Below are 15,962 nucleotides of genomic sequence, written 5' to 3'. Positions count from 1 at the left end.
CTAAAGTTATGCTAAAGTCACACTAAAGTTATGCTAAAGTCACACTAAAGTTATGCTAAAGTCACGCCAAAGTTATGCTAAAGTCACACTAAAGTTATGCTAAAGTCACGCTAAAGTTATGCTAAAGTCACACTAAAGTCAAACTAAAGTCACACTAAAGTTACGCTAAAGTCACACTAAAGTTACGCTAAAGTCACAGTAAAGTTACGCTAAAGTCACACTAAAGTCAAACTAAAGTCACACTAAAGTTACGCTAAAGTCACACTAAAGTTACGCTAAAGTCACAGTAAAGTTACGCTAAAGTCACACTAAAGTTACGCTAAAGTCACACTAAAGTTACGCTAAAGTCACAGTAAAGTTACGCTAAAGTCACACTAAAGTTACGCTAAAGTCACAGTAAAGTTATGCTAAAGTCACACTAAAGTCAAACTAAAGTCACACTAAAGTTACGCTAAAGTCACACTAAAGTTACGCTAAAGTCACAGTAAAGTTACGCTAAAGTCACACTAAAGTTACGCTAAAGTCACACTTAAGTTATGCTAAAGTCACACTAAAGTTACGCTAAAGTCACACTAAAGTTATGCTAAAGTCACACTAAAGTTATACACTAAAGTCACACTAAAGTTATGCTAAAGTCACACTAAAGTTACGCTAAAGTCACGCCAAAGTTATGCTAAAGTCACACTAAAGTTATGCTAAAGTCACACTAAAGTTACGCTAAAGTCACACTAAAGTTACGCTAAAGTCACACTAAAGTTATACTAAAGTTACGCTAAAGTCACAGTAAAGTTACGCTAAAGTCACACTAAAGTTACGCTAAAGTCACAGTAAAGTCACGCTAAAGTCACACTAAAGTTATGCTAAAGTCACACTAAAGTTACGCTAAAGTCACAGTAAAGTCACGCTAAAGTCACACTAAAGTTACGCTAAAGTCACACTAAAGTTATGCTAAAGCCACACTAAAGTTATGCTAAAGTCACAGTAAAGATACGCTAAAGTCACGCTAAAGTCACACTAAAGTTATGCTAAAGTCACAGTAAAGTCACGCTTCAGGCTGAATTTGATCAGATATCAGAGAAGATGACATATTTCGTGTCGCTGTCAGCTGCAGTTACAGGAAACCCGCAGTAACGGGGTGGAAACCTGCAGTAACAGGTTCACGTCACTCAGCGGACTGGTGTTCCAGTCATTCCATTAAGGCAGGGGTGGGGAACCTCAGGACTCCGGGCCGTATACGGCCCGCGAGGCCATTTGACCCGGCCCCCAAAGCATTTTTCATATTTATTAATTCAAATTTTTTTTTAAATTATTATTATTATTTACTGTACACGTAAATAAACAATAATATGCCATGGGGGCCGTAACAGAAAATTTATATCTAATATATGATAGAGAGGGGTCAAATGATTTTACGTGACATATTGAGCGCCAACAGTTTGCGGCAGTGATCGACTTGATTGACAAGCGCAGCATCATGGCGACCGCTAAGAAAAGAAAGGTGGATCTTGAATGCCGTATATTCCAGGAAAATTGGACAAATGAATTCTTCTTTGTGGAAGTGAAAGGCAAGCCTGTGTGCCTTGTATCTGGCGATGGGTTGGCAGTGATGAAGAAGACAAACCTCGAGCGCCATTACGCCACGAAACATGCTAAACTCCAGGAGTTGAAAGGACAAATGCGTTTGGATAAAATAAATGCTCTTCACCGGACTTTGAGTGCCCAGCAAGCAGCTTTCACAAAACCAGAGTGACAGAGAAAACACTGCACGAGCAAGTTCCGCGGTGAGTGAATTAATAGCTAAAAAGCTGAAGCGCCATGCCGAGGGAGAGTTGGTGAAGGAGTGCCTCGGAGTCGCCGCAGAGCTGCTTGCACCAGACAAGGTGAAATTCTTTCAAAGCGTAAGCTTGTCACGAAGAACCGTTTCAGACAGGATAACCCACATGGCAAAAGATATTGAAAAAACGCTTAAGGACAATGCAAGAAACTTTGAATATTTTTCTCTGGCCTGCGATGAAACAACAGACGTCACAATCACAGCGCAACTAGCAGTTTTCGTGCGTGGGATTACAGCTGACTTCCATATGGAGCAGGAGTTGCTGTCTTTGCAAGCCATGCACGATACAACCAAAGGTGAGGATTTGTTCAAGGAAGTTGTTGCGGCCATAAACACATTTGAACTGACTTTTGAGAAGTTGAGCGGCGTCTCTACTGACGGAGCACCGCGATGGTTGGTGCACAGAAGGGACTGACTGCGTTCATCAAAAAAGAAATGAGCCGCCTGAATCCGGATCCAAATGATTTAATTGTATGTCACTGTATCACACATCAGGAGAGTCTGTCACGTTCCCTGAAGCAATGTGATGAAAACCATTGTGTCCGTCAGAAATGTCATTAAAAGCAGAGGGCTGAACCAGCGCCAGTTCAAAGAGCTGCTCAGCGAACTCGAGGCAGGGTACGCTGATCTGGTTCTACGCACTCCGCCAGGAAGTCAAGCACTTCATGGAGATGAAGGGAAAACCTGTCACGGAGCTCAGTGATCTGTCCTTCATGGTGGACATTACCAAGCACCTGTCAGAGCGAAACATCGAGCTGCAAGGTCCCGACCAGCTCGTCAGCTCTCTACTTTCAAATGTGAAATCATTTGAAGTGAAGTCAAGGCTATGGCAGGCACAACTGGGAAGGGGAAACACTGAGCACGTTCCCACTCTGCAAGAACAACAGCCTGATGTCACAACTGGATATGCTGGACAGTGTGCAAAACTCAGTCAGGCATTTGATGAGAGGTTTTCTGATGTGAAAAATGTACAAAATGAACTGGACATCTTTGCTGTGCCATTCAATGTGCAACCAGCTGATGTGCCAGAAAACTTACAAATGGAAATAATTGATCTTCAAAGCAACACTGAGCTGAAAGCGAAGTACAACAACCTCCCTCTGCTTGAATTTTACAAGCTGTACGTCGATGCTGAGAAATTTCCCATTCTGAGAAGACGTGCCCTGAAATATGCATCTGTTTGGGACAACAAACAGATGCTGTGAACAGCTTTTTTCAAAACTGACTCTTGCAAAGACCCGCCTCCGCTCAAGACTGACTGATCCAAACTTGGAAAGCCAGCTTCGAGTAGCATCATCATCACTGCCAGCTGACACCGGACGCCTCGTCAAAGATAAACAGTTCCAGGCATCGCATTAGGTGAGTCTGACATGCATAGACATTATGATCCTCCATCTGTCCTACCGCTGTATTGTATGAACACTAGAATGTATGCTGCTAAATTGTAAGGCCCTTGGAGTACTTTCTAAAAGTTGATTTGGCCCCTGAGGTGAAAAAGGTTCCCCACCCCTGCATTAAGGCATGCAAAGGAAAACAAAACACAAGAAACCAGAATGGAAACAGCCATGTAAGAAAATCGTAGAACATTTTATTTCATCGACAGTACTTGAACACTTGAACACAGGATTCAATTCTCCCGGTGCTTTGCAGAGCCTCAAACCACAAATGAATCCAACATAAGGCAAATGTGCATGTCAGGTATTCCAGGTCAGACGACAAGAGAAGAGTACAATCACTACAGCCGTATGCACGACACACCTGCACACACAGCACAAGTCAAGAATTCACTTTGGAGAACCGAGCTCTGACAGGAAACACAATGTTGTCTGGTGATCTGAACCAGGGTTTCCTCAGTCCGGGATGTTTAGCTTAGCTTAGCATAAGAACTGGAGCAAAACGGTCACATGTACTGTTCAGATAATGATGATGAGCTTGAGCAACGTCAACTCTTGCCGCTGAGGCTGAGACAACAAATGAACCTACTTGTTCCAGGAAGTGAACTTCAGAGTCAATATCAGAAAAAAGAAGGTCTTGGATCTTAAGCCCAACCTGATCCAGGACCAGTTGGCGCCTGAAGGTGCTGTCCAGTGCTTTTATTCTGAAGGTTATTGGTAGTAATGTTTTGGTGTGTTCACTCACAGGCTAGCTGTTTTCCACAGCTCATCTTGAGTTTAAATTGAAGCTCAGAATCTTGGGACTTTGTTTCTCTGTCAAGGGAACATGTTCCAGAAAGTCCTTGAACACGTTCCCTTTGAGGAGAACCTGTCAGGCGGACATTTTTTGTGCGTCTTTTTCTAAATGTTCAGGTTGATTTTTGAAAATATAAAGGCTTAAAGACCCTGAATCTACTAGTTTTCCCTATGTATTTGGATACTCCATGCAGAATTTCTTGTGTAAATGACAATCTATGTCGTTGCACTACCTTAATATTTGCAGTTCCCTAAAAGGAGACCAGACGGCCCGAGTTGGCAGTGGCCGTCATCACCATGTGGCGGCCTCGGCGCAATAGACTAACCTGGACAGAATGGTGAAAGAAGAAAGAAGCAAAGACCCTCCTGGGGGCGGGACCCACATGCTAAGCTATGCTAACTCTCCCGAACCCGCAGAGACGGACCCGATACCGATCGTCTGTGAGAACAACGAGCAAACTCCCGCAGACGGTTCACCAAACCGGGGCTTCCTGAAAGTACTATGGCACGACTCGTTGATGCAAACCGACAACACAACCATTCAGGAGTCGGTTAAAGTAGCTTAACGTCTCGATGTGCAGACGAACCAAGCACAAGAAGTCCACTTTAACACAATCACTCAGAGAACATGGCACCAAAAAGTAACACAGAGAACACCGAGCATAGTCGTCTTCTTCCATTATTATTATTAATATTATTATTACTATTGTCTTTCACGTGTAATTTTTTAATTTTTTTTTTAAACAGCCAACACAAAGGACGAGATCGTGTCAGTTTGTTAGCAACAATGACCTGAAGACACGGGGGAAACGAGAAACCTCAAACGGCGGCTAAAATGCACACGATGAACTCAAGAGTTTAAAAAAAACAAACAAGAAAAAAAAACAATCAAAAGGCGCACGATAACGGTTTTACAGAACTACTGACACAACGACTCCAGAAGACGGTCGGGACTCTTGTTGCTTACATGTTCTTGAGGTAATTAATCACTTCAACGGTCAAGAGACGCTAAAACGTCCACTTGAAGATTTCTAACTGGTGAAAAGAAGATAAAGGGCCTCACACACGTAAAACACTACGTTGTCTATTTTCACTGTATGCGGACGCGCACACTTATTTTAGTCGTATTTCCAACGTGTACGGTAACATCAAACCACGAAACAACGTTCAAATGTAGGCGTGATTACAGAGATACTGTGGCTTACATTCACATGGTTTCTCTGGACGGGGGGGGGGTTCCTGTGCTGACGCCACGGTGGGGGAAGGGGGGGGGTCGAGTATGGTGGGAGGGTACGAGGTGACAGTTGTGGGGGGGGATGGGGGGGGGGGGGGGGGCATCAGAGGTATCGGTGCCAGATCTGAGGCGACGGCGGTGGCGGGGGTGGAATGGAGGGAGGAATGGAGGCACGTTCCTCTCCTGAGGCAGAGGGGGAAGAGACCACTTGACTTTCTGCTTTACGACAGACTGGCGCTCCTCTTCAGCAGCGAGTCGGGGGGGCGGGGGTAGTAGCCCGTGGTGCAGGGCTTGTCGGGGGAGAACCGGGGGAACTTGAAATCCAGAGGCAGATCTACAAGGAGAAACATAGAACCAAGTCAGACACATTGATGAACCGGGGGAAGGTCAGGTTCTACAAAACACTGGAGGCCTCGGCCAGAGGGGAGTGGTCACATGACGTGATCGACCAATCATTGGCCAGGAAACACAAACCACTTATTTATTATTACTTGTTCTTACGTGTACATGAAACTTTCATTTAATCTACTTCCTCCTCTCTATTTTGCTGTGCTCTTCTTCATCTCCAGTTCTTTCTCCTCTTCTCTTCTTCCTCTTCTTCATCTCCAGTTCTTTCTCCTCTTCTCTTCTTCCTCTCAAGTTCTTCTTCCTCTTCTTCATCTCCAGTTCTTTCTCCTCTTCTCTTCTTCATCTCCAGTTCTTCTTCCTCTTCTTCATCTCTAGTTCTTCCTCCTCTTCTCTTCTTCATCTCCAGTTCTTCCTCCTCTTCTCTTCTTCATCTCCAGTTCTTTCTCCTCTTCTCTTCTTCCTCTCAAGTTCTTCTTCCTCTTCTTCATCTCTCGTTCTTCCTCTCCTCTTCTTCATCTCAAGTTCTTCCTCCTCTTCTCTTCTTCCTCTCTAGTTCTTCCTCCTCTACTTTCTCTCTAGTTCTTCCTCCTCCTCTTCCTCTCTAGTTCTTCCTCCTCCTCTTCATCTCTAGCTCTTCCTCCTCATCTTCCTCTCTAGTTCTTCCTCCTCTTCTTCCTACTCCTCTTCCTCTCTAGTTCTTCCTCCTCCTCTTCCTCTCTAGTTCTTCCTCCTCTTCTTCCTCTCTAGCTCTTCCTCCTCATCTTCCTCTTTAGTTCTTCCTCTCTAGTTCTTCCTCCTTGTCTTCCTCTCTAGTTCTTCCTCCTTTTCTTCCTCTCCTTCTTCCTCTCTAGTTCTCCTCCTCTCGAGTTCTTCTTCTCTCCACGTCTGCCCACAAGTTATTTTCCACCTTTCCATCTTTCTACCTCTGCGCCTTTGTTTGTTCACTTCCCAGAATGCACTGCGCTCTCGGTCACGTCCTCTCACCCCGCCCACTAGAAAGACGCTTCGTAAAGGACGACCCAGGACGTTGAGGGGACCTTCTAAGATCCGGTTCAGAGCTCGGAGGCTTGAAGAGACTCTGGTCCGGATCAAATATTACAATGTGAACACACCCTCAATGTTCTGGTCCAGATATGATGAAAGTTTAAGGGTTTATCAGCGTCGGTAACGTTTCCCGGTAGAAAACTGAGAAGTTACTGAGACTCCGCCGTGATTTTCCATGGTATCTGCCGCCCGGCGCTGAAGGGCTACGAGGGCGAAGCTCCTCGCCTTCATACCTGCAGACACATCTGCCTTCAGTCAGGCTGCAGATGCTCTCAAGCTGCTTTCTCAAGTGATGAATCAGAGCTGGGAAAGCACATTCTGTTCTCCACAGCAGGCAGCGATCGCTCAACGTTGCCATACGCCTCATCTTTACCCCGACACACCGACGCATCAAGCAACCGTGAAGAAATTAGAAGCCTGGAAGCTGGAAGGAGGAAATAGGTGGAGGTTTTGAAGCAGAAGGTCTCCGGGGAGGGAATTTCCCCCGAAACCCGAGCTGCACTATCAGATGAAAAGAGCTCATTTCTTCCTTGATCGCATGATACAGTAGAGGTTTCGTCTTTCACAACTTGTGTGAAAGTTAAAGGAGTTGAGTTTAAAGCCCACTGAGCATGCTCAGTGCCCCAAACCTCCCTCTTGTGTTTTCATAACGGTGTGACACGTTCCAGTTTAAATCAATCTATTGTCCTACAAAGACTCTTTTACAAGTTGTTTTAATATATAAAGACTAATTCTTCCAAATAGGTTAAAACAATGATGAAACCCACGAGAAGAATCAGTTTGACACTAATAAATAACAGGTAATTATTCTATCATTTACAACGGACCTTGTGTGAATACTGTAATTAGTCACGCGTTAAGTATTAAAACCGAAGGAGACCATCAACTGAACAGTTATGTCAATTGTTCCACAGAAGAAATGACATTACTTTGAAAAGAAGTAACTTGGAACCATAATCAGGTGGTAATTGTCAGAAAGTCTCAGTAGAAGTTTGAAACAAAGGAGAAGCTTGTACAATCTGTCACTTAATCTCCACGGTAATGACCTTATTCATTTACAGGAGACGGAGAAGCTGATAATCATCCTTTAAAAACCTCAGAGGTTTTGAAAAATCATCCAGCTAATAACTTCCTCATGTTGTTTTCCTCAAGTGTACTTTTACAGTTTTGATTGTTAATGTTGGATGTGAGGAGGGAAGGATTCCTTCTGCTTCCCCTGACGTTCTAAAACCAGAATCATTCTCCGTGTCACAAACTGAACAAGGTTGTAAAATTGTTCCTCGGAGTCTTTGGCCCATTTTGACCAGATATCGTCACAGAGTTGCTGCAGATTCATGAACATCCGTGATGTGAAGGTCCTGGTCCTCGAAGGTCTCTGTCCCTGTTACTCTGCTGGAGGTCTCTGCCACGCGACGGTCCGCTGTGGACCTAAAGGACTGGACGTCCTCAGGTGGACTGTGGAGTTTCAACCTGCTCAGAGGAAAACCTCCTCCAGACCCAAACCAGGCAGGATGGACCCGAGCTCTCCTCCTGGTCCCATCAAATTCTGAATGTAGCAGCAGGGATGGAGACCCAGACCTCCTCTGGTCCAGTCCTGGTGGACTCCTCAGACCTCCTCTGGTCCAGTCCTGGTGGACTCCTCAGACCTCCTCTGGTCCAGTCACCTTCTCACCAACAGACCTATGAACCTACTAAGCTTCCATTTGTCCAGAGAGAAGATTTGATCTGAGCGTTCCAAAAGGATTGAACAGTTTTTGTCTTCATACTGAAGCAGCAGTGAGAAATTCAGGATGTTTCTTCACCTGAAGGCGATGACATCACTGACTGGGCAGTTGGGACTTGTTTTATCAGTCCCGTTCACTCGGGAACACAAACTCTGGGGGAAACGTGTGTTTTGTAAAACAATGGCGGATGCATGGAAACCAAAGAGGCGCAGAAGGCAAAGCTTTCTGAGCTGCTGAGGGGAAGTGGTGTGTGTGTGTGTGTGTGTGTGTGTGTGTGTGTGTGCGTGCGTGCGTGCGTGCGTGTGTGTAAAAGAACAATGTATAAAAAGCATGTACTGGATTTGAGGAGAGCCCAGGAAGACCTCCTCTTGAGGTCTGAAACCCTTCGGAGCTCCATGTTTTGACTTCCTGCTCGCCGTCGGTCCGGTTCTGGGCCCCGCTGTTCCACGTACCTGCGATGTGCTCCACACTGGGGATGGCCATGGTGCTGTACTTGTGGATGCAGTGGCAGCACCAGGTCAGCTTCTGGCTCTCCTCGTCCCCCCCGCCCCCCCGCTGCGTGTCCACGAAGTAGGAGCCCCACTGGTTGGAGGCGGCGGACGGCGCCTTCATGCCCTGCTCCTGTCGAGACCAGACAAGATCAGACCTGAATCAGAGGGAGGGTCACGGCCCCGGGCGCAGGGAATACCAGGAACCTCCAAGCCCGACTCACAACCTCCTCCAGAAACCCCCCCCCCGGGATCAATCAGGCCGACGGGCTGATGCCAGCAGAGACCACACACATCCACTTATTCTCAGAACACGTTGCACGGCAGCAGACGATAAGAAGACGCTTTCTGCTATTATCTTCTAGAGCAGCATTAAGATAATAATCAGGGGGGAGGGAAGTCAGAAAACGTTTCCCCGGCGACCTGCAGATATCAGATCGCTCCTTCTTATCAAGTGAATTGTGTTTTGAACTGGTGATATTTACTGTTTAAACGGACCGAAGTCAACGTGGTTTGGATGGATTGGGGAAAACGTTCACGGATCAATGCAGTGAAGGAGACTTCATTTATTCATTTGTATCGATTCCCTTGCTTCCAAAAGAAATATATTTAGATATTTCCTGAAAGCTAAACTTCAGAATACAATCCTAAATAACTCAATATAGAAGTGCCTGAACTCAACTCAAACTTGTTGGTCCTAAAATCCACTCAATTCTGGAGCCACTTTTGAAAAATAATAATAATAATAATATTTAAAAGGGTTGATTTGTGTTGTTGTTGTCATTTGAACAGGTCTTACAGCCACAATGGAGCTGGTTTCAGCTCAGCAGCCATCTGTTTGCCATGAGACTTTAGAGGAAGCTGCTCTGAAAAGGCATGATGCTTCCACCACCGTGCTCAGCAGTGGTCGACTGCACAAAGTGGCTCATTTGATTCATCTGGCCACTAAAAAGGCTCCGTTTCAAACCGGAGAACTTTCTCACAGCTGCTGCTGGAGTTCGTCTTTAGATAAACGTCGTACCGGAGAGTTCTCGAATTACCGCTTCCTCGTTTTGACCGATGAAGAGTCACTGAAGAGTAAACCTGGAGTATTTTTTTAACAGGAAGTCCAGCCAAACACCTCCTGACTCTACCGTTGTGATTCCAACGTGAGCCAGCGAGAGGGCTCCAAAGATGGCCGCCGTCACGCAGCGAGAGGGCTCCAAAGATGGCCGCCGTCACGCAGCGGGATGGTTCCAAAGAAGGCCGCCGTCACGCAGCGAGAGGGCTCCAAAGATGGCCGCCGTCCCGCAGCGAGAGGGCTCCAAAGATGGCTGCCGTCACGCAGCGGGAGGGTTCCAAAGATGGCCGCCGTCCCGCAGCGAGAGGGCTCCAAAGATGGCCGCCGTCCCGCAGCGAGAGGGCTCCAAAGATGGCCGCCGTCATGCAGCGAGAGGGCTCCAAAGATGGCCGCCGTCACGCAGCGAGAGGGCTCCAAAGATGGCCGCCGTCACGCAGCGGGAGGGTTCCAAAGATGGGCGCCGTCCCGCAGCGAGAGGGCTCCAAAGATGGCCGCCGTCACGCAGCGAGAGGGCTCCAAAGATGGCCGCCGATTAGTTAGTTTAGAAGTTTGACCTGTTTCATTAAAGTAATTTTATCGGATTATTTTCTTAATTTATTTTTAGCCATTCAGACAGTTTAAGCGTTTTTTAAAATCCATTTCTGCATTGTGAAACTGACACAAGTAAGCACAAGCAGCTGGTGTATTTTAGTTGAGACAGTTGACCTTTCCTCACATGGAGCTGCGAGATCAGACTGCCTCAGAGAGCTGGTTCGAATAAAAAAAAAAAAAATAGCTCACTCTGTTTATTTACACACGATTTAGTGGAGGCTTCATAGAGCCAGAAGAAGCAGCCTCATCAGGTATTTCTTCTCTTTTCTTAAGGGTTTGAGTTTGACCTGAGCAGAGCTGCACAGAAGGAAGGAACACGTGCGTCGGAGCAGAAGCTCGGAGGTATGCATCTGCTAACAAAGGCTAGAGCGGGGGGGGGGGGGGGGGTGGGGCTTTTTGCAGGGGCTTGGAGGCGGAGTCAGGGCCGCTAAACGGAAACAGCTGCTTCCAGTGAACTCACCTCAAACTTTCCCTTTTTCTCCAGCGGCTCCACTTGGGCCTTGTTGGACACGGCCGCCTCGCTCTGGGGAACGCCCTCGCCCTCGCCCTCCATCTCCTCCACCACCATGACCGTCTCCCACTTCCCAAAGCTGCTGGCGGGGAACATGTCTGACCTTATGCTGTCTCCAAAATACACGACCTGCAGGGAGAAAGAGAGGCAGCTGAGGAGGAGGAGGAGGAGGAGGAGGAGGAGGAGGAGCAGGAGGAGGAGGAGGAGGAGGAGGAGGAGGAGCAGGAGGAGGAGGAGGAGGAGGAGGAGGAGGAGGAGGAGGAGGAGCAGGAGGAGGAGGAGGAGGAGGAGGAGAAGCAGGAGGAGGAGGAGGAGGAGCAGGAGGAGGACACACCAGGTCTGATGACTGTGAAACCTTCAGTGTGGAGGGAAAGTGAGCCGGAGCAGGGCCTCACGGAGCTCTGGGCTCCTGCCACTCAAAGCTTAAAGTCCTCTTTTCAGCAGCCAGTTTTTCTATTCTTTCCTCAACAAGCAGGAAACTGAGCGCAAGAGTGGAAAAACACTGCAGATTAACATGACAAGGCGCAGATCGTCCGCTGAGCGAGAGCAGAGCTGCACAGTGGGAGGAGGTCAGCAGTCAAGAACACGCTCACTGGATCAGACTGAAGCGCCAGCTTTTTCTTCTGAGGTCAAAGTGAACTTCTACCATAATAAAACATCATAGAATAATCAACAATTGCACGGTACAACATTTTGGGGCAATACCATTACAGTTCCACTGATAAGTGAGATGGGAAGTGTTGAGATTAGACGTGAACATCAAATGTTAAGTTCTGGAAAAGTGTAAAGCTTGTTTCCATTGTGGAATATGTGTCGGTACATACTGCATGATATGGTACAATGTGGTACTGCATGATATGGTACAGTACGGTACTGCATGGTATGGTACAATGTGGTACTGCATGGTATAGTACGGTACTGCATGATATGGTACAATGTGGTACTGCATGGTATAGTACGGTACTGCATGATATGGTACAATGTGGTACTGCATGGTATAGTACGGTACTGCATGATATGGTACAATGTGGTACTGCATGGTATAGTACGGTACTGCATGATATGGTACAATGTGGTACTGCATGGTATAGTACGGTACTGCATGATATGGTAATGCATGATATGGTACGATTCGGTACTGCAGGATATGGTACATTACTACATGATATGGTACTGCATGATATGGAACAGTTCTGCATGATATGGTACATTACTACATGATATGGTACTGCATGATATGGAACAGTACTGCATGATATGGTACATTACTACATGATATGGTACTGCATGATATGGAACAGTTCTGCATGATATGGTACATTACTACATGATATGGTACTGCATGATATGGAACAGTACTGCATGATATGGTGGCTCTGAATGCGACGCTGCCTCCCACAGAGCTCGTTTCACAGCATAAGCCGCCTCCATCACAGGTAGCATCGACTCCACACTCACTCTAACACATGGCAGTATGAAGGAAGTGACAAATAAACCGTTTCAAGAGCGCCTTAAAACAGACTTCAGAAGAAAAACACCACAGTGTCTGCGTTGGTCATGAGAGTCTCAAGTGTTCATAAATGATCAAACTTCACCTAAACTACATCCATCTTCATTCGATGTGATTGATTTGGAGCCAATAACAGAATCCACTCATGGCACTACAACAATCAGTGGTTCATATGAGGAGAAAACGTCCAAATACAAACCACTGAGTTTAATGAGTTGGATAATACACAGGAATGCTTTCAATAACTTAACAGTTTGAATAATTGATGCTTATAGATTTCCGTAGCTGCTGTTTGTGTTGTGTTAGGCGTCCATTGGAAGATATTGACAGTAAACAAATGGCCTGGAAGTGTAAAACACTAGAAACTCCAGATGGACTGTGTTTCTGTCCAGTCGGTGACGAGCGTGTCAACGGCAGGGCGTCCAATCACAAACAAGCCGTGAAGTTTACAGTGTTCAGTGGTTCTCCTGTGGTGTTTTTTCACTTGGCAACTGAAAGTGAAATAAATAAGAGTAGAATCTAAACATGCTGTTGGCTCCTTGATCTTATCCGCTAAAAATGTACACTTGTGATGCTTTACTAGTTCAGTGTTTGTGTTCTGCAGTTGGGTTGGACTGTAACGTCCCAGCGTGTCTCTGAGTGTTTGACTCCCAGCAGGAGTCAGCAGCCGTAAAGACTATGTGAAGCATTCCAGTAGCCGGCTGGTGTCCCTCCCCCCTCACAGGCCGGTGCTGCTAGCCGGACGGCCCTTCCACATGTAAACAAACTGACGGGGCTAATCGGGGCCGCGGCAGGCGGGGGGGACTGGGGGGGCTGCAGGAGTCGCATTTCCAGCCGACGTTTCCCAGAACTGACCACAGCTGGTCCTCCCAGGACCCGAGAACGCCTCGGCTGGGCTTCACTGCTCCGCGGTGCTGCTGGGACTCCAGGGGTCACTACAATTAATATTTACAGAGGTCAGGGACTCCAGCGCACCATCCAGGAGACTCATCGTCCATGAGACTGAAGGACGAAACCCTCAAGTCTGGCTCAGGACCTCTGGATCAGGACCTCTGGATCAGGGCCTCTGGACCATGACCTCTAGATCAGGGCCTCTGGATCAGGGCCTCTGGATCAGGACCTCTGGATCAGGACCTCTAGATCAGGGCCTCTGGATCAGGACCCCTGGACTATGACCTCTGGATCAGGACCTCTGGACCATGACCTCTGGATCAGGACCTCTGGATCAGGGCCTCTGGACCATGACCTCTGGATCAGGGCCTCTGGACCATGACCTCTGGACCAGCTCACTTCATGCGGCGAGGAGATATTTAACGTTTCGGCTTGTTCAGAGTGACGATCGTCACTGAGCAATCAGCAGACGACTGCATTGTGCAGAACCATAGCGATGTGCTGATGAAGAGTTCCGTCAGTACCAGTCACAACTGGTGTCAGTGGAAACACACTTGCAACAAACCGAACTGGCAAATATTGCGCAGTGGAAATGAGGCTCCACGGACTATCTGAAGGCGTTTCCTGGAAGCTTTTCAGACACACTGTTGCGACAACCCAGCCTCTTGAAAATAAATGTATGAACATGAAACATGTCCATTCTCTGAATCTTGCTGATTTTGTCATCGAACAACACCAAAATGTACTCACCAACCGAGCAAGCATTGGGTGAAAGACAGGTTTCACCTGAGACAGGTAACCAGTCCACACTCAGAGAAATGACCATCAGCAACCAGACCGATCATCCTGCCTTACTAGTTCATGTTACATTTACTCCGACTGGGCCTTCAACATGTTCATCCAAACTAATTGAATAACTACGGAACTTTTTTTATTTTTTTTTATTTGTCAGTGCACCTGAGAAAGTTCCTGTCAGGTCACACGTCCTGCAGTCCCTCCATAATGCTTTCAGGGTTCAGCATCACGTCGTGTTAATAAGTGAACTGAAGCGTTGAGCTTCAGCTGTGTGGAGCGGCCCCCGGGCTCGGCGGGGCCACGGGAGCTCCGGCTCTTATCCACTCGTCACTCAGAGGTGCAGTTAAAGCCGAACCGGCTCAGGTAAACAGAGCTGCAGGCATGTGGAGGAGCTTAATACCTCCATTGTGCCGCGGTGTGTGGGGCCTGCGGCCTCCAGAGAATAAACCCCGCTCTGACTTTTACACTCCACTTCAACTTGAAATGATCTTTTTCTGAAACATTCCTCCGCCAGAGTGACTTCATTAGGTTTTCACCAAGAAAAACATGGCTGGCTCTGCAGACAGGAAGCGGCCCGACTCCGGGTGTCTCTGACTCGCCGCTGAGAGCCAATTGTAAAGTTCCCTGAATGCCTCCATTCAGCCCACCTGCTTTCAGGCCTGTCAGGTGAAAGTGGAGAGAAGTGAAAACACAGAGCGGCTGGGGTCGCCCCCGAGGAGCCTGAAACAGCCTGGAAGTGCAGGTTGACACTGAATTCCAGGAGAGCTTTCTCCACGTGGCCGACGGGGGAACAGAGGGGGCATTGAGCGGGGGGGGGGTGAGGGGGGGGGGATGACGACTGCTGCTGAGAAATGCAGCTCCACCTCCCGTCTCCTTTCTTTTTCATGTCCTTAAAGTGCCGAAAACATTTACAGAAACGTTCCTCCTCACCAGGAGGTAAAAGAAAAGAGGAGCAGATATTATTCCTCCCTTCAACATCCGTCAGCTTGTTTTGCAGTATCTTGTGTTGCAATATCTTGTTTTGCAGTATCTTGTGTTGCAGTATCTTGTGCTGCCTGGAGGATTTCCACTCCATCGCCGTGATGCGACGCTCTGCCTCGGCAAGCTGTAAAGTTTTAGCGTTGACTGACGGCTGCTGGTACATTTCTTGCTTGCGAGTCTTCCTTCATCTCGGTTTTCAGATTGTGTATCTCTTTACTCATTGAATCCAGCCCCGAGCGCAACGTCTCTGTTAGCGAGTTAGCATTAGCAAGCGGCTCGCGATCCTCGTCGTTCTTGTGCATCGCTTTTCGATCAAGTCCTTCCTTCATGTTAAGTTTCTTCTTACTTCTTGTTTCAGCTTTCCTTATCATTGAATCCGACTGACAAGCGTTCTTTAATGGAGGCCCCAACCACATCGCCCCGAACACATCGCCCCGACCGCCGCTCCTCCAACGCTCCGATCCACATCGCCATGACCGCCGCCACTCCAACACCCCGCCCTCATCACTCTGCGTGCTCGTCTCGTTTCCTGGCCAGTCGGCAGCCTGCCGTCTGCCAACGTCACATTCTATACTCAGCTCAGTTCATTTGGCACTGCGGTCGAGTCGGTAACAGGTACTGGTATCAGGCACTTTTCCAGTACTTTTCTAGTACCTGATACCAGATATTAGAAAGGTACCTGGCATCAGGCACTTTTCCAGTACTTTTCCAGTACCTGGTATCAGATACTAGAAAAGTACCTGGTATCAGGCACTTTTCCAG

The 15,962-nt window shown here is 47.4% G+C and overlaps 1 protein-coding gene across 1 annotated transcript in view; it reads right to left on the bottom strand.

Annotated features, from left to right (window-relative positions):
- Window positions 1-3,415: 3,415 nt before the first annotated feature.
- The window catches only part of nt5dc1 (5'-nucleotidase domain containing 1), a 68,408-nt gene continuing 55,861 nt past the window's right edge, over window positions 3,416-15,962 (bottom strand). Inside the window, exons 10-12 of the mRNA XM_080513537.1 lie at window positions 10,973-11,152; window positions 8,826-8,994; window positions 3,416-5,591 (exon numbers count right to left, since the gene is read on the bottom strand). Coding sequence (XP_080369663.1) covers window positions 5,479-5,591; window positions 8,826-8,994; window positions 10,973-11,152 — 462 coding nt within the window. The 3' untranslated portion in view covers window positions 3,416-5,478. The remainder of the gene's footprint in view (window positions 5,592-8,825; window positions 8,995-10,972; window positions 11,153-15,962) is intronic.

This window comes from Blennius ocellaris, assembly GCF_963422515.1.
Source record: "Blennius ocellaris genome assembly, chromosome: 18".
Classification (NCBI taxonomy): Eukaryota; Metazoa; Chordata; class Actinopteri; order Blenniiformes; family Blenniidae; genus Blennius; species Blennius ocellaris.
This window is presented reverse-complemented; position numbering and strand designations above follow the sequence as displayed.